Source organism: Triturus cristatus, chromosome 11 (assembly GCF_964204655.1).
Source record: "Triturus cristatus chromosome 11, aTriCri1.1, whole genome shotgun sequence".
NCBI classification, from domain to species: Eukaryota; Metazoa; Chordata; class Amphibia; order Caudata; family Salamandridae; genus Triturus; species Triturus cristatus.
The window spans coordinates 181505662-181525835 of NC_140594.1; the positions used below are offsets into that span (position 1 = coordinate 181505662).

Consider the following 20174-nt stretch of genomic DNA (forward strand, 5'->3'; position numbering starts at 1 on the left):
GTCACGCAGAAAGGAGCTAAGGAAAAACAAAAGGTCGCCTCTACCCCGCAAGCAGGCAAAAATAAAAATCAAACACCCACTGGCAACAATAAACCCCCACCCGGATCTTCACAAATGTTAGAAGAAAATAAGGCCCTAACCCCTAAGGCGGACCCTAAGTCCTCCCGGATTCCCACCGCGACAACCACCAACGAAAAGAAAACTGCAACACGCTTCAGGACAATTAATCTTCCGCCTGAGGCATTGCCCTTTGTAGTTGTCCTAACAGGAGTTCCTCCTTTAAAGGAGGGTCAACGGGAATCACAAATCGAACTAAAAAACAAATGTGCACAGTGGCTGCAAATACACAGACCTTTGCCCCCTAACATCTACGGGGAAATCCTTTCAGTGAGAAGGGGCGAGTGGATCGGCAAAGGTACCAAGACCATTGCAGGAGACATTATTACGGTGAACTTTAGAGACAAGGCGGCTGTTAACTTCATCTGCAACGCCCCCCCGAGTTATACTCGATCACAAATTCACCCGGTTCATCTATCCTACTTTTACCCCTTTGCACCTCAAAGGCCCAGGCAGAATATTGGTCCTAACAGAACACCGCATTTGGGTTTCCAATATGGCCCACCTCAATGGCAAAGGCCAAATCCTGTATTCCCAACCTATGACTCCTCTATAACGCAGTACGCCCATTGGAACAGGTTCAGTACACTTGAAGGGGTGGACTGACAGAGATTGGGCTGTTCATCTCCAAAAACCAAATACAGGAAGGAGCCAAGTCTACCATCAACAGGGATAAAAGAAGGAGCAGACCAGGGCCAAACTGATGTTTTGGGTCCTGTGCATACCATAGGAGGCAGTAGCACACCACCGAATACCATCCGGGGAAAAGGGGAGGGGACAAATCCCACAACAGATAACTCTCACTCTACTCATAGAAGAATCGCTACCCCCTACAGGCCGCAACCAAGTCGGGTTGCCGTACCCGCAACGGATAAACAATCAAAGCCTTTGCTAGGCGAGGGAAAAAGAACACCCAAGGTCATGATCCATGATAATGTACTAATAGCTACCTGGAACATCGCAGGGCTAGCGGCCAAGTTCGCATCTCAGGACTGGCTCAGCTATATAAGCAAATTCCATATCTTATGCCTGCAAGAGACCTGGGCCACTGAACCGCACGCCTATAGCCTGGAAGGCTATAAAAGCTTCTTCGTCCCTGCAAAAAAAGCTACTTCGGGGAGAGCAAGTGGGGGGCTCGCGGTCTATGTCAATTTAGACATCAAGGGCACCTGGTCCAACACCAAATGGGCCACACACAATCTCCAAGTACTAAGGTTTACTTCACCAAGATTAACATTCCTGCTAATGAACTGGTACAACGCACCGGCTATAACGGAGAAGGGTATAGCCATAAATGAACTAGAAAATTGTTTGAACTTTTTATCTAAGACACCAAATCCCACGGGCTTAATACTAATGGGAGATTTTAATTGTCACCTTTGTGAGAATCGAATACCCTTCAACAACGACTGGTCAAGATGCACGATCATGAAAGGCCCACACTTCACCCATTCAACAGAGGGCTGGGATCTAGAAAGACTAATGAAAAGGCACAACCTAATCCAAACTCTAGACCTTGTTATCCTAAACGAGAAAGGAGAATTAACCCCAACATTCAAAGGAAGAGGTTGTCACTCTTACATCGACTTTGCACTAGTCTCTCCCAATCTAAAAAGAAGCATCAGCACAATCATCATAGAGGCCAGCAGCTTCAGTGATCACAATCCGGTGATCATTAAAATGGAAGGTTTTGTTTTTTCACCCCAAAAGAGACCTGCCATCATGGAAAGAGCAGTGGACCAGGGTAGAAGAATCAAATGGGCCAAAATTGATGTGGACAGCTTTTACAAAAGACTATTACTCGAAGCCTCAGCAGCAATCGATAAATGTCTTGACCCCTGCGTAACCGGAGCTGAGGTGGTGAAGGCATTTGAAGAAATCGCGCAGGTTGTAAATAACTCCCTACAAACCACAGGAGCTAAGAATAAAATGCCCCTAAACCCCCGTTGGTTTGACTCAAATTGCACAAAGGTGCTGAAAAACCTGAAGGATAGCCTCCATGCCCAACCAAGGGACAAAACGAAGGTGGCACGGAACAGAGCCGAATACAAAAAAGCTCTGAAGGCACGAAAGCAAAGCATACAAAACCAGGCTTGGGAAGACTTAAGGGACGCCGTAGAAAGAAAAGACTCTATTGCCTTCTGGAAAGTGATCAACGCCCCCTGCTTCCAGGACCAAGGGGCTCCAAAAATCATGAACACCATTCTGCCGGAGCAATGGCAGAAACATTTCCAGAGCCTATATAACCATACAAACCAGGCACCCCAGGAGGAGTTAGCGGAGGCCCATCAGCCCGTTAAGCTAAATTTCACCCTGAAGGAGGTCGAACTAGGAATAACCGGGCTCAGCAAAAATAAAGCGTCGGGCCCGGACGGAATTTCACCAGACCTATTCCTAAGTAGACCTGAACTATGGGCTCAGTTACTTACGAGGGTGCTAAACGAGGCAGTGGAGGCAGGCCTCCCCCAGTCCTGGTCAACGGCGACCATAGTCCCCATCTATAAAAAAGGCAACCGTGATGACCCCCAATGTTACCGACCCATTTCTCTCATCGACGTGACAGCCAAGGTCCTGGGGCGAGTCATCCTATTGAGATTGCAAGACTGGGCAGAGGAGCAACAAATCCTCTCCGAAATCCAATACGGCTTCAGGAAAGGCAGATCTACCACCGACCAATGCCTAAATCTATACCTCCTGATTGCAAAATATACCATCGCCGGGAGGGGGTCAATACACATGGGGTTTATGGACCTCTCAGCGGCCTTCGATCGCGTAAACAGGAGAAAGCTCTGGGCTATGCTAAAGGAACTAGGAGCGGACCAATCACTAGTCGACACTCTACAAAACCTCCACCGGAACACCTCTGCAAGCGTAAGGTACAGCCAGGAAGGTAAAAAGACCGATCCCTTCACCTGCAATAGTGGAGTAAGGCAGGGATGCATCCTTGCGCCCTTCCTTTTCTCTATTTACATTAATGCATTGGAAAAGGACCTCCTTAAGCTTAAAGTTGACTCACCCCAAATCGGTCATCGAGCAGTGCCCGTACTACTCTACGCCGATGACGCGGTCCTGCTCTCTAGAACACCTCTGGGACTGCAAAAACTAATTGACGGGTTTGTCAAATTCATGGACAAACTGGACCTGGCAACAAACCTGGAAAAGTCCTATATTATGTCATCTGGGAAACCCACAAAAGGAACTTTCACTTATAACATCGGGTCACATAAAATAGACCAGGTCAAGTCTTTTACGTACTTGGGGGTGTTATTCGATCACAACTTATCGTTTAAACCCCTGATTGAGAAGCACTCTACAAAACTGGCAGCTGCAGTAGGAGCAATCATGGGGTATGGGCAAAGACTAGGGAAATGGTCCCCGGAACAAATTCTGACCTTATACAGATCCATCTGCTGTGCGAAAGTAAGTTATGGGGCAGAAGTGTGGGGCTTCCTGGGCAAAAAAGCACAGCCGCTTCAGACTGAAGAAAACAAATTCTTACGAAGAATATTAAAAGTTCCACAGAGTGTTTCGGCCCACATTATACACGAAGAGGTAGGAGAACCCTTTCTAGAGGACAAAATCAAATCCAAACCTCTCCTGGCATGGGTGAAAGTATGGACCAACCCTGAGGCGGCCCTTACAAGACAAATCATTGAGGACTGCCTCAAAAGAGACAAAGGCCACGCAATCCCCTGGCTGAAATTTGTCAAGAAGTTGCTAACAGAGATTGGTTGCTCTAAATACTTCTCATCCCCCGACTCTCTGACCCCGGAGAGCAAGACCTTGGTCAAAAAACTTTTTCTTATACATCTGAAGACATCAAGGGCTGAAAAAGAGAAGTATAAACCTACCAATCTCTCGTATAACGACCTCACCGCGAAGCAAGGCATGGAACCCTATCTGAGGGTCATGTACAACGCGCAGGATCGCTACCTCATGACCCGTTTCAGAATTAACATGTTACACCACATCCTTGCAGTGCCATCTGGGTTTACCCACACAGTGGAGGAGAAGGGTACCTGCGGCTGCGATCTTAGATCTCCGCAGGATACCCTCCACTTTGTTTTACTGTGTCCATTTTACACGATGCCAAGACGCAAGTTCCTGGTGGGAATCCTGAAAGAGCTAAAATTTAAACACGCAAAACTGGCGCTGAGATTCCTACAGGAAGCGGAGGACGCTTATACCCTGTTTTGCACGATAAACTTTATTCGAATTGCAACAAGACTGAGGAACACCAGAGACATTGGCCCCTAACGTGATTTGAACATTTAAACTCTTTAAATCCCCTGGCCCTCTCCCTGAGTACAGAAAATCTTAACATTTATACTTTTTAAACTGAATATCACTTGCTGTGTTTTTAATTTGTGTATATATATTGTATTTGCGCTTTTATGGTGTCTTTTTAAGAACCGAATAAAGATTATAATTGAATTGATTCCATTTATGTTGGCCTATCCATCAGGAATCTACTCTCTACATGATTGTCCTCCATGCCCGTGTGATAGTGTTTCTACTCAATCAAATTTACATATCTTTTTCTTTTGCAATTTTTATGTATAACACCGTGAGAGATTTATTCGACCACTTATGCGCAAATACAACTTTATACAATGTCACCCAGGAACGTATTTCACACAATCATTGCCGAACAATCTTGTTTGTTATTCTGTGGCGTCCTTTTTACACTCATGTATGAATTGTCTGTTTTATCTCGGTTTTTAATTGATGTTTTATCTGTCATTTCTAACATTTGTATTGTTTTTATCTAGTACTTCTTATAATGATGGATGTTTTTTTTTTGTACTTTGTACTTTTATGATCTTATATCATAAGAATTGAATAAAGTAATTGACTGACTGACTGGAGTATCAATTTGTCAAATAATTATGACCTTTGAGATGCTAAAGAGTTTGGAACAGTTATTCCATGAGCACACTTACCGTCTGAGAGACTGCAAATCTGAAACATCTTTGCATAATGTTGAAACTTTGTAACCAGGTGAATAAGTTAATTGCCATCTGTAACATTCTTTCTGGTGGATACGTTAACAACAGATTCCTAAACCTGTTAAATTCTCATTGTGCTAGAAGTGATGCGGTAAAAGCTTCTGGTGGCTCCATTGATCTCCACTGTAATTCCATCCTACCTCCAGGCATGACAACACAGTGCAACCCTTGCACGATGACATCAGTTGAGTTATTAGATATTCTGCACCTAAAAATGGGAAGAATTACTAAAAGCATTGATCCTTCACTAGCAGTGGGTGACTGCTAATTTGGGGACTTATGAATACCCGAAACCACACTCAACGCAATGGGAATTTTAGTGGGCGGTGAGGAATCTTCCTTCAAATTATCCACCAGACAGCCAATATCGAAATTAACATAACAATATCTGCAACAATAAAGCATATATACAACCTTGGTTTTCTTTACAGATGTTTATTGTTGTCCAACTCAATGATACTCACTTTATCAAAATTGAAAAAACGACAAGCTGAGGAGACCCACCAAGATTCAAACCTGGGACTATAAGGTCAAACAGACACCTGGAGTGGATGCATAAGTTCACTGGGCAACCAGACAGCATAACTTATTACTTATTTTGATGGATACTACTAACGGTAGATTCCTTACTGGGCTGCAGTGCATTGTACACATGAATGTCCTTCAGGACTAAGTGTGCACTCTTTAACTCATGCAGCAGTGCTAGCAGAGCATGGATAGATGCCCATGTGACGTCCTGGAAGATGTTAAAACTAAGACACCCAATCCAAAGTAGAAGTTGTGGTCTTTGCTCTGGTGGAAAGTGCTGCAAAAGCCTGTGGAGAATCTTTTTTTCAAAATAAATTGATTGTGTTTTGGCTGCTTGCTGCATTTCCACCTAATCAGCCACCTCGGATCACAGCCCTTCAGCTGGATCGACTCAATCAAACCCTGCATGAATGTGGATATTGTTGAGGATGGGTTACAGCACCCTGACTTGCTGGTGGATCAGCAGGTCCTGCAGAAATGGAGGGCAGATACTTAGGGTTAACCATTGGGAGTACCATACACTCCTAGAAGAACTTAAGCTCACCAGAACACGCTTTTTTGTCAATGGCACAAGAAACATGTACAGGAGGCCTGAGTGTAAGCAAAGGCCGAACATGTGTCCTAGACATCCTTGGGGATTGACGGGGTGGGGGCGTATCTCCAGAGCACAAAAGTTTGAACAATGAGCATTTCTAGAGACAATGAACAGATCAGTCAATTGCCTGCCCTGATGTTGAGGGATACAATTAGGTGATCAACCATCTGGGTAACCTTGCGATGTGTCAGCCATTGCCAAAGCCTCTGTCCCCCAAGACAGAAGGCCCACGTCATTATTCTGCCCTGTTTGTTGCAGTACCTTATGGGCGATCTTTGACTGTCATCAGTCTAATCTACCTGCCCTCGATGGAATCAGAAATGTCTTTAGGGCCAGCTGGATTGCTCACAGATTAAGGAAATGAATGTGGTGGTGCTGCTCGATCTGAGACCAGCGATCTACCATCACTCATCCAGATGACCTCTTCTGCTAACAGATAATGCATCCATCACTACTGTAACCTTGGGAAGGAAAATGGTTTGCTGTATGTCAGATTCGCCGTAATCATCCACCACCGAAAGTTATGAACTAACTAGTCAGAAAAGTAGATTCTGTAAACTATGCATCCCAGTGCTGGTCCACGGCTACTGCATGTTCCTGTGAAGGGCCTATATAGGCCTGTGGGCATGACACACCAGCAGGAAGCAGAATAGCAAGAGCCCAAGCAGCCTCAGAACCATCAAGGCGTGAATAGATGTGCTAACCCAAAACTTCACTATCTTAGCCCAATTGTTGGTAACTCGTGGTGGGAGCGGGAAGGCCTTCCGGCAGCTGTGTCCAATTGGAACCTGATAAAGTAGGTCTGTAGAAAAGGAACAATAATCACTGCATCGGGATACATTTGTTTCTTTGGTGAACAATAACACAAATTATTAAAGGACACAAACAAAGGCTGCCTATTAAGCCAGAAAGACCATGGAAATGAGAAATCAAAAAGATGGATCATATACAGCTCACCAGTGTGTAAAGTGTGTAAAGTAAAGTTGTGATTGCACTGTTTCCATGAAAATTAATGAGTAAGGTAAAACAACCCACGAGTGAACCTGAAAACATCTGCGAGTGGAAGGAGGTAACAGACAAGATGTAGGGATGAAAAGAAGAGGGTGAGGGGCAACATCATAGACATTGTAGAGAATAAACCCAGGAACTCATTGACTGCTGTAAATCTCCTGACACGATAAAGCCCAAGAAACTTTACTCTTTATAGCACATTCCCACACCATTGCAGTCCAACAATTACATGGGTATTGTAGAAGCACTATTCTCAACTGTAGTCTGTATTTAAAGATAAACAATATATGTCTTACCTCCAGTTGCAAGGAATCGATTTTTTCTTCCTGACAGGTCTCGCCCTCACACTCATACTGAACAATTTTTCCATCTGTTTTACTTGCGACCAGTCGATGGACATAATTATCTTAAAGAAAAAAAAAAGGCAAGGGTCACGACAAAGTTGGCAGAACTACTGTGAGATGATGTACAACCTGAATAGCAATTCCAGCTGTAAAAAAACAGTTCATCCCAATGTTGCATTTAAAAGTATTCAAAATCATTTGAATAATGCAGTAGTCAACAGAGGAAAATTTGAGCTCAAAGTTGACCACAGTTCTACCACCTTTGCAACAGAAGATCCCAAAGATGGTTTTCTACTTTACACCAATAAACAGAGATTGAAAAGTAAACAAACATTTGGATTCTAATTAAAATAATACTACTTCAAACAGTTCTGACTCACACATTCAAAAATTTCTTATATTTCATCACTTCAATGTCAATCATTCATTTCAAATGCTAGACACTTCTGAAACACAAATTATTATTATAACAAAAGTAGACACAAATGTCACTATACACCACCTACTAAGCAGTCCATCATCTAAATCAACTTCCTCAGAGTAACTAACCTATCCGAATAAAGCAGAAATATAGCTAGAAGCTCCGGCTTGTGATCAACCAGCAAAACACAAGAATTGAGCAGTACACACTCACAATCAAGTTGCGCAGGCACTGGCTAATGGGTTTACACTCCTTGCCAAAGCACTTTTGCAACCCCACAAAGAACAGCAATAGCAATAACTGGGACCATTCAACACCTAATACATCGCACAATCTTAACATAATAAAACTGCCTACTAGACCTACAAAAAAAGGGAACTAATCCGGGACTAACATTAAAAAGAAATTTACCTGATTAGGAACAGCCTGGACAAATATCACTTACCACTACTGTTCTTTAAACTTCAATACTAATGTGCAGCCAGCTAATTCACTCTTAACTTTAAAAAGTTTTAGATGCAATTAAAATACATCTACGCCCCATGTACCAAGGAATGCACAATATTAATACTGTTCGAAATATTTTTGACACTACTTAAATCATTCCCGGACTTTGTAAATATAAACACACAGGATTTACTTAGCACACCGCCTTGATGTACCACTTCACTAGACATCTTGTCAGGGAGGGAGGTGTGACCTCCTTACTCACCAGACCAACAATGCCTTGTCCTCTGTGCTTATCCCTCGGGGAGGGGAGGGGAGGGGGGGGGGGGGGGGCTACACGCTTTAAAGCCCAGGTATTGGGCTTTAAAATCAACTACTTCAAATCTCAGGGACTGGGGGTGGTGGAGCTACAGGGCAACCTTCGTGACCAAATCCAACGGGTCGGTTTTACATTTGCTGCATCTGTCATCACATTTCTAGGAGTTCACCTTCTGGCAATATCATCCTTTACCCACATCCTTATTCAAGGATATCTATAGGTGGGGCAAATTTGAGATATCCTGTTTAGGTTGGCTCAATAGACTCAAAATGAATTTCCTTCCCCGGCTCCTGCATTTCCAACAAACCCTTCCCCTCATCATCCACAAAAGAACATAGGCCCTGATCCATAGCAAAATGCTTAATTTTGTGTGGGAATGTACATCCCAGAGGGTGGCAAAATAGTCCATATTCCGCTCCATGGCCAAAGGAGGCCTGGGCTAGCCAGACAACATACATGCTGGCAGCTCAAGTACGCGCTTCCCTTAATTGGAACCACTGCCCTAAGGGTAAGCTTTGGGTACAAGAAGAACAAGTCTTCTCAACAGTCCCCCCTGGTGAGCTTTTGTGGTTTCCGAACTCAGCCTGGGCAGGTCTCCCCATTCCCCCTAACACTGACAAATTCTTGGCCCATTGGCAAACTATATGAAGAAACTATATGAGGAAAACATGCATTTCCGGTCAACCCCTAACTCTTGAACCCACTGGCCAATAACCCGAACTTCACTCCAGGCATGTAGGAACCAGGCTCATTTTGGTGGGACCAGGGCCAGTCACAGTCTTTGAGGGACTTCTACAACAACGATGTTAGGACAAGGGGAGAATTAATTGAGAAATATACATTGACTAGGCTCGACAAATATAGGCTCACATAGAATTTACACTTAGCGTGGAGGGATCCTGTTCATAGAGCCGTGCAGAGGGAGGAATCACTGATCGAATCCCTATATAACATCCAACGCAAAGGCATATCCTGGCTATACCACTACATCTCAAATCTCAGCCCCTCCAGGAAGCATGCATACATGGCGCAATGGGATACGGAAATGGCTATGGACATTTTAGACAAGACTTGGGGCTCTATCTGGCAGAGGGCCTCCAAGTCCTCCATATGCCTACTTCATAAGAAGAAAGCCTACAAAATACTGACACGTCACTTCTGTGCGTCTCCAGTGCATGTTTGGAGGTTCAGAGCTGTGTTGGAAGGGTTGTGGGGAAAGAGTTACCTTTTTACATACATGGTGGACATGCCAGTGGATTTGGGCGTTTTGGGAAGAAGTCCCCCTCACGATATGCTCCATCACTAATGTCTCTTTGTCCCATGAGCGACTATTGGTTCTCCCGGGGAAGCACAGATCCTACCCCATGACGACCCCTCAGGAGAAGCTATTCTTGCACTTCCTTCTGGCCGATCGTCCGAGTGTGGCTCAGATGTGGAAAAAGTTGCAGGCACGCTTATGTGATGGGGAAGATGTGGTCAGTCTAGGAGATGGAAAAACGTACAGCAATAGTTTGTGATAGGGTTGCAAAATGTGTTATTTGGTGCCCCTTTACCACATATATGGAGACTGCAAAGCACAGGGGGGGATACACCCGACAATGTCCAGGGCTTTGGGGGAATGGGAGATGCCCTGTTCTGGGGTAGAGAGCAGGTCGCCCCCTTCAGGCTAATCGTACTATATGTCAACATGTCACTTTGAGCCTCATAAATTCAGCAGTTGCAGTTGTCTCTCAAGGGCTTGAGCGGGGGTTACACAAGGCTCTAACTGCTTATATAAACTGTAATTCTGTATTGTCAACCGATGCACGCGGACAATCATTGTTCATGATATAGCCAAAATGTGTGTCTTGTTTCCCCTAAAATTCTAATTAAAGTTGTTAAAAACAAAAAACAAGAGAATAAACCTCACAAATGTGCAAGAATGAGGTGAAACTCTCCCTTTGTGAAAATATTAAATCCAATAGCCTATTCAGATTAAAGGTCCAACATTAGAACAGAAAAACGACCACTGGATCACTTTACTAGACATGGATGCAAGATATGAGTCGCATCTTTCTGGAGCAAAAAAAAAAAAAAAGGTATTTGTATAGGGTCATTCATGGGCATAAACACAAACTCATCAAATTCTGTCAAACCAGTGTTAGACCAGCATGCTATCTTGGCTTTACATTTGCTAGTTAATAAAGCAAAGGAGAGGAAGGACTACACATTATGTGTGTGCTTCATTGATTACTTAAGAGCCTTGATAAGGTTAATAGAACAGGTCTCTGGTAAAAACTGAATTCATGGGGAGTTGATCACACCCTCTTACATTTGTTAGTCATAGTACACAAAAGACACTTGGGTGCAAGTTCAGCCACTTGCCATATGGATACTGCATATGCATACTACCTGGTTACTCTTAATTTAGATGGGTCTTCAGCATCAGGTGAACAGTCAACATGACTATATTACCATAATTATTTTTACCCCTACCATCACAAAGACCAAAATCATGACCTCTGGAGAGTCCTTTCAGACGTTTGCGAAGATACATACAGTGGAACATCAAAAATAGAAGCACAACGCTATCCCTAGCTTAGTATAATCATCAACTACAACCTGTGCAATACCATATCTGGCGCGGCATTGTCAGTGCAAAATACTTACAAAAGTAAAATGAAAACCAGTCACACTATATGCCTAAGGTGCTAGAGCAAGAGAGGGGGTAGCCACCTCAATACTCCCCAAAATTTCAGGTAAAAGCTAAATAAGTAATTTAGAGTCTTTGCAAACACACACTGGAATTTAAGCCAATTCTTGTTGATATTCTTCCACAAGATATTCTTAATCCACATTGGTCATGAGACGCTTCTAGCCAACATGTGTTTTGTCCAGCCTCATCAAAAAGACTTTCTCATGGCTAGAAAATATACACGAATTAAAAACGCTTATCAAGGCGTTATATATGAATACAGATCATACACACAATCTTGACAAAATCCAAAAGTTGTGATTTGTGAAAAAGAAGAAAGCCAGTGCAAAAATATCTTGTGCATGCATAAGTTGCAATTTTGTATGCACCAAATGCATACTCCACATAAGATTAAAGTTCATGCAGCATTAACAACACCTTAGAGTAGTAATATCCCTTGGCCCACAGGAGAGTTAACAGGTGCTATAGTGAGGCTGCGCATCTGGAGTAAGCTACCAACGTGAAAAAATATGAATTGCTAAATTATCATAGACAATGAAAACACACCTTGAAAATCACGACAAACGCTGCAGTTCAAGCTGCAAGTTCCAGTTATTTTGGTCTTCTATCCAGAGGTAAAGATTCCAAAAAACAAATCACAAAGTCTAAATCACACCAAGGGCATAGTTTATACAAAATACTACTCAGTAAAGATTGTAATTAATCAATTCAGTTCTCATGCAACCCCATGTGAAGTCACCAATGTATAGCCTAAGTGGAAAACATCATGATAGAAAAGCAGTCAAGGTGCACCCATATTGTGCACCATAAAAAATGCAACCTAACTTTAAAGCGAGTCCATACGTCTCTATAGGCATCATTTTGCATTCATGCTACTTCTCATGGCAGCCAAGTGTAAAGCACCACATTCCCCTGACCATCACAAATGTGCTGCATATACTCACATAATGTAAGCCTATGCTTTTAATGGAAAAGTGCGAATAACCACAATTTTTGAAAATGCAGGGAGAAGTTACATAAAAGCCAGGACTGGATAATGGTGTAAAGCATGCCATTAGACCACTTCAATGGACCGTCCAGAAGTTAGCCAGTGCAGGGTAGGTGGTAAACTGTCTTTGGTCCTGAACTCAAAGTATAGTACAACAGGTGTGGAAAAAATCCATGTGCCAGACGTCACCAAGATAAAGGACCCACTTCACCTCACATCTCATCAACATGTAGGTGGCTGATGATGAAAGGGGCACGAGCAGTCCACAACCACGCAAAGCCTCCTTCAAAGCACACCACTGATATCAGGTAGAGCAGGGACAGTGTTGACAATAATGCAGGGCCCTCATGGTGATGCAGAATGTCCGGGGAGGGGACGCTCCACTACAGGATCCGCCTCACCTCTGCAGATGGGCCACGGACTTGTGGCCAGGAGAGGGGCACGAGCAATACGGGTCTCCCCTCCAGGCAGCGAAGGTGGCCTTGAGGGCCCAGAAAGGCTCTCCTCTGAGGTGGTGCTGCTGGCCTCTGCCCACGGTGTCCCCTGTGCAATAATGCCTTGTCACCAGGGGCCCCTGATCAGGCCCCGGCCCTGCGGCAATGTCTGTACCCTCAAGGCAAGCAGGCCTCTCCCTCCCCCAAAGAACAGGAAAAAAGGAAAGGAAGGTGCGGGCAACCCCCAACCCCCCCCACACTGCCACCAGGATGCGATCAGGGTAGCGTGCAGTCCCAGCACCCCTTCTGCTGCCACTGATGCTCAGTCGCACTCACTGCCGCCAGCCAGGTTCCAGGCCCTCAAGCCCCACTGTTCCGGTCCGGTTCAGGCCAGCCCAACATTAGGCCCCACAGTCTTCTTCTCCGAACAGGAACGATCGTCTCCAGATCCTGTCCTGAGTAGGACGGTGCCAGCAGGGACAACAGGAATAAATCCTCCCACAGCAACAGCCCCCGTAAGTTAGGGGAGCTCCACCTAGGCCCGGTTCAAGGCCCATCAGGCCGGGTCCTGCACCTGACCCTCCACGCGGGCTCCTCCACGCAGGCTCATCCACCCCTCTGCGCACTCCATCGGGGCAGCAGTGGGGGTAGTCAATCTCTAGGATGCAGGTGGCTTGCAGTAGGATCGTGGGTCGAGGCACGGAATGGTGGGTGGTACCAGACTCTCTTACCGTCCGGGAGTGAGTGGCCTCAGGCGGTCAGGTGCTGCAGCCAGTGTGGGGACCTCTCTGACCAGGCTATGGCGAACAGAAGGCTCTGCTGGGCCACAGCACCATAGACTGTCTACAGGTTGTCGATTGAAGTCTTCCTTGGACTCTCCTGGACTTTTCCTTACTGAACATCAGCTGCTGACCTTCATTCCTCTGCTAACCTTCAGATTTCCAGCAGGATGAGCAACTACGAGAAGCGTTGACCATCCCTTCCGTCTGTTTGCCCGCGTGGATCATCGAGCTCTGACAGCTTAGCACAGCGGACAGTGGACTATGTGCTCAACGACCTGGTCCCAGGATGGGCCGCCCCAGATTGTAGACAAGCCTCAATGGCTAGTGAGGAGGAGAGGCTGTGGTCATTCCAGGATTGGCCCTCCTCCACGCCTGTCTCACTACTAGATCTGGCTCGCTCTGGCGACCGGGTCCAGTGCTTCTCCTGCAGAGGGATTCTGAAGTGCTGGGCCACAGGAGAGAGCGCCATGTCTGAGCACCAGAAGTTCTTCACAGACTGTCCCTTTGTGCTGGGACGGGAGGTATGCAACCCACCGAGAGACCAGCCCAAAGGCAGACTGCACAGATGGGTAAATCCTGGGTCACCTGCGCAATATGGACACTGAAGACACCACCGTCCTGGAACACCCAGCCCACCCCAATATGGCTCGGGAATGGACACGCCTCTCCTTCTTACGATACTGGCCGATACTAGTAGCTGGCTCAGGCCGGCTTCTTCTATGAAGGCCATGGGGACCACATCAAGTGCTTCTACTGCGACAGAGGCCTTTGTAACTGGGAGGAAGATGATGACCCCTGGATCAAGCACGCCAAGTGGTTTCCCAGGTGTGAGTTCTTGCAGCATGTCCGGGGGTGGGGGGGTGGGGACCTTACATCCTCGGCGTCCAATACCATGACTTCGGAAGACCGCTGGTTCAGCAGGTTGTGCAGGAAACGGAATCCAGCTACTGAAAACATGGATTCTTGCTGCTCCAGACCATACAGTGTTATCACTCATCTGATCCTTAACACGCCACTGGGTTCACTAATCTCCTCACCCAGACTTCCCCGCATCCGATAGCGCCAAGATGCTCCTCGGAGTGGAACGATGCGCTTTATAAATGCCTTCATTCATTCATTCAATAACACTAGATTACTTCCACCCTCTTGCCGCGGTCAGCTACACCAAATGTACATATTACTTATGGTTATATTATTCTATGTTTAACATATATATAGGCCACTGCATGAATAAGTACATTTTTATCATAACTATCCATCTACAATTGCTTCACTATTGAAGGAAAAAAAAGTTAAAAACAAATTTGCTTAAGGTACAGCAACACTTGAAAGTGAGTTTATTGAATACAACTCAAATCTAAATATATTACCTTAATTATACATATATACCTCCAATGTACGTATGTATCTTTATATTTATTACTTTACTCTGTAATAAGCATCTCCAATGCACTACCCCATATCTCACCATATACCTCTCTCAATATATTTTCAATCTCCACTCTCCAACTCATCCCAAACCCCATTCTACTACTATGGCCCCCAAAATAACCCTTTCTAGACTACTCCTCCTTGCATAATCTCAAACCTCTTTTACTATTCAGATCTCCCAAACAAGCCTCCTTCCTTCTGACTCTTCCCCCTCCCCTATACTCATCCCAAAACCTCCTCTTGCTATGATCTCCGAATTAACACTTTCTAGACCCTTCCCTCGACTATTCTTTCACTATTCCTTTTAATCCAACTAACAGACTCACGTCCACAGTTCAAATTAATTTCATATTTCCCTATACTAATTCACCACTAATCCTGTTTTGGGTTCTAGAGTACCGTGCTATTTGTTTAAAAGCGCTTGGGTGCATCGTCAGGGGTACAAACCGCTAAATAAATGCAAACCCCTTCCCTCTTCTATCCCTCCGCTACCCTTTTTCAATCCAAATACCAGAATCACATGTATAACGCTCAAATAAATTTTAATATTTCCCTATACTAATTCACTAATAATTCTTTTTGGATTCTGGAGTAGCATGCTACTCACCGAAAAGCACTTTGATGCCTCATCCAGGGGTAGTAAGCGCTATATAAATGCAATTACATAAGTAAACCCGGTTCCTGGCTATTTGTAAGTAGACACAGCTGGGAGATTCCAATTCATAAACTTCCAAAATAAATCAGATAGAGATAATGTAAGATCCCCTGTATTATGTTACACAATCAACAACTTCATGATTTTATTAAAACAAAGTGGAAATGTAAAATGCCACTGTTCCATAAAAACTGATTGCCATGCTTAGAATAAATCCCAATTATTGTAAAGTTGCTACTGCATGAGCCACAAAGTACATCAAAATCTATGTTGGAAAATATAACAAAAGAACAATTACCAAGGAGGTCAACCAAAAAAAACACATCACCACCGCAGTAAAGGCATGTACATGAATAAGAACTTACTTTATTAGTCACCAGCCGTCACACTGTACCAAACACCTTCCCATCAACATCCTCTTTAAGAGCCACATTTAATCCAAATAGAATACCAAAGTTAATAGCACAGCAAGCCATCCACAGTCACAACTATAGACACCATTTTGAAATAACCATGGATCGTATAAATCACTTACACAAAAGCCAAAAAGAGGATAAAAAAGGATTGCCTATTGAGGGTTTCCAAACAAGTCTATCATCCGGTAATCTTCTACTACAGCCATAAACATTCTTTAAATCAATCATCATGCGGTTTAAGTAAGTGTAACACAAGGTCAAAATGGCCTGGCTAATGCCAGAATGACGAGGGCCGAGGTTACATGGCAAATCTAACCATTAGTAATCATAAAGTGGCCGACATCTTGGGCAGGCCTGGGATACATTAGATAATGCACCCTACAGTCAAAGAAAGGGGGGCCTCAACAGGTACTAAGTTCACATCAGAAATTCAACAATTCTAAATCGTAGGTGAGCAATTAACACACAAGGACTAAATGTATAGAACTATATTATTATCTGCTTTTCTTAAAGCAGGAGAAATGCCAAGATCCTATGGTATGTCTAGCCATTTGTGATCATAAAGTAGCCGCTATTTTAGGTCGTCCTGTAATAGGCCAAGTTCAAATCACAACCTACGGTAACTGTCATGTGCCACAGATGTAGAATGCTCACTCAAGAAAATGTATGCAGGAAGTAAAATGTATACACTTTGAAATTCAGAATCAAGGAGTGTCAGGGGGCAACACAAAACAATGACCTAAAATAACCATTCACAAGTCATTTTAAGAGTAGCCACATGGATACAACTAACTTTGAATTCAACAGTTTTAAGCAGGTCAGAAAGGAGCAAAGAGAATGCAACAGACTGGGACAGACTGCATTCATTGAGTTTAGAGACACCTCTCAACACTAGAAGGGTTCTTTTTCTGTTGGAATACATGTACAACAAACAGATTTCATATGCAGTAGCCAGTCTGGGTGTACACAAGGCATCTGACATGGTAGACTGGAGCCTCATTATATAGGTCATATGTTGATTTAGACTAGATGAGGTGTTCATAAAATAGGCATGAATACTATATACTAGAGGGGAAGAGAGGGTACAGGAAAATGATAGAATATCTGAATCATAATCTACATAACTGGAATGAGACGGGGTGCCCTCTCTGACTACAGATTTTTACTCTAGACTATTTAGATAGCTACAAGATAGACATGCACACGAACGCCTACCCATTAGGGGGGAGAATGCACGTAGTAACTATGCATGTGTAGGATATGCTATTATAAGCTTAAGACCCTACACAGACAATATTATACAAGCGTAACATCATGGAGCAAGTGGGGCATTTCTCAGGTTTGGATAATCCATAGTGGACCCACTTTTGATTACAGATATACATTGACGGGGCAATATACCTATTAGAATAGACACCAAATCCTTGTTTCCCAAACTGTGGGTTGGAAGTAGATTTTTGGTGGGTCGCGAAAGTCCAAGCAATAAAGATAACTTTAATTTCTGTATTTATCTTGTCACATTTGCGGCGCTTCAGAGACAGCGGTTTACTGCTCACTTTTTACCACAGGATTCGTGTTTACAAATTTCTCTCATATAGCATACAAGAGGAAGAACAGTAACGTGAATTATGTGACAATCTTGCTGGGGTACATGAGGTTTGATAGGAAAGACTGTACGATGTCATTTACTCTTGACACACAACAAAATGTAAATACCGGTAAATGAACTATACACATTCAGCTGTTATGAAGTGCGATGAAAACAAAAGATTTTAATAGGATCAGGAAAAAACCAAGACACTTTACCTGGTGATGCACAAATAAATATTCATGAAAACTCATCTTTTGTGTGCAATATATTTTTTATCAGTAAAACTGTATATCTGCGCATATTTTGTGACCATTTCAACAGAAAATATTCTGTCTGTAAATGACAAGTACACCACAAAATGCTTTAGTGACCAGAAAAAAAAATGCACAATGGGGGTTGGCTGCAGGGCATTGCTGGAAGGCCAGGCACTGCACACAATCCTCGGCAGGCAGCCAAGCCCTGGTGCACACATCCTCTGGCTGTACGACAGAAGGCCTGCGCCAAATCCTCCACGAACATTCCTCTGCAGTTGCCAAACCACTATTGCACACAAAGTTTGTCTACCAAAATGTTTACTATTTTAAATTTAGGGAGCTGTTAAGTAACAGTAAAGATGGGTAGGGTGAATAAAAAGATGGGAAAAGAGGGAGCAGTACTTCTGCAAACGTCCCCATCATCAACTATTTTTCGCCCCTTTAAAAGTTAAATTATGCGTTAAATTACTAAAAATCCACACCTCGCCTCACATTTGTAACCCACTAATTTCATCCCTGCATTTATATCTATATGCTCATTTACTTCAGACTGCTACTCAGGAAAGCTTTAAATTAAACAGCTCCCATTCCAACAAAAAGACATCCAGGAGTACCTCACGTTTGTCACAAATACAAAATGTTAGCACTCTCATTGTTCTTTAGAACTCTATGGTGAAGATGCAGATGTTCGCTAGGGAATTAACTGAGACTGCTTCTGGAGTTGGTACATGATTCAATCTGCATGCTTTACCGATTTGGATGAGGAAGATATTTGAGACATGGATGAGGAAAATATTTGAGAACTCATAGAAAATGTGTCCTAGCGTTCAGGTATGCTACACTTTCGTGATCAACACAGAATTGTAATGCTCGAGTTACTTATTAGAACACTGTGGTGAAGATGCAGTAGAACACTGGGAAATCAAATGAGGCTGTTGGAAGCACAGGTTTTAAGCATAATACCAGACGCTCTTCTTACAGGGCTTCTCATTTTTGCTTCTGGAGCACCTTCCATAATCTCTATGAGAAAATGAAGATAAACTATTTTCTCTCACACATGGTTCATCAAATCCTAGCCGAGAATCAGGATTCTACAAGCAGTAAAATCACCTTAGAACATATCACTTCCCAAAATTAGTATGCCACCACCAACAAAAAAATACAAATTTGTTTTTAAAAAAAAATGATGTCATTATTGACATTATTTAAGATGTCATGAGTGATGGAATATATGAGGTGATAAGCAGTGCATTGCAGGGGCGCAAGTTGACTAGAACTAATGAATTTCAGTGTTTTTGTTGCCTTTTAAACATTCATTTTGATGCTATTTTAACACCTAACTATAAAGCTAATTAAATCTTTGTTTTTTGTTTGATTTTTTCGTGAGGTCTCTTTCTCTATCAGCAAAACATATTTCTGCTTATACCAGAACAGTTTCAAGTGGTTAGATTCACTACAGTAATGACTTTTGTGGAGTAATATTAACTCGCGTGTAGCATTAAACACCTCTGCCATTACCCTTCGACCTACGGAGCATGCAGGTGTCAAGTTTCATGAATTATTATTAAACAGCACAATTACAGTACAGAGTGCCCTGGTTTGCATATAAAGCACAGGATTTGGTATCTAAATTAAATGAAGAATTGACAGACCCAACAGAATTAAACTCTGCCCTTTCTAACAAAATCTTCACTTTTGAAACTTTTTCTACACATAGCCACAATATGCACACTATGGTTAAAAGTCACAAGGATGGTAGAACATAAACCCATGTATATTCCTCAGCTAGTTCTATGGTGCACTTCTTTGTATTCATCCAAATCTTATTGTATAACCCAACTAGTGGGAAGTATGATCCTGATTTTACTTGAGCAAATGTACAGCAATGGAAGTTTACTGACCTTTATGTCCTTATGTACACAACAGAAGATCATCAATGTCTACTTCTTGTTTCACACATCTCAAACCTTTCACTTTCAGTAACGCTGGCTGATACCAACATAAACGTCTATTACAAAGTAAAGGAAACTCTGAATACCGAATTTAAAGGAGTCATCCACTGTAAAGAAAAACAAAATTCCATTTCGAGAGCCCCCTCAGACCTATATGCTGTTGTGATTTAGTAGGAGGAGAGGTC

General features: G+C 43.3%; 1 protein-coding gene and 1 pseudogene across 1 annotated transcript in view; one reads left to right on the plus strand and one right to left on the minus strand.

Moving 5' to 3' along the window:
• Nucleotides 1–20174, minus strand: part of BRAP (BRCA1 associated protein) — a 252112-nt gene that overhangs the window by 90814 nt on the left and 141124 nt on the right. The window contains exon 9 of the mRNA XM_085633526.1: nt 7557–7666. Within this exon, the coding sequence (XP_085489652.1) occupies nt 7557–7666 (110 nt within the window). The remainder of the gene's footprint in view (nt 1–7556; nt 7667–20174) is intronic.
• Nucleotides 13858–14750, plus strand: LOC146783870 (baculoviral IAP repeat-containing protein 7-B-like; annotated as a pseudogene).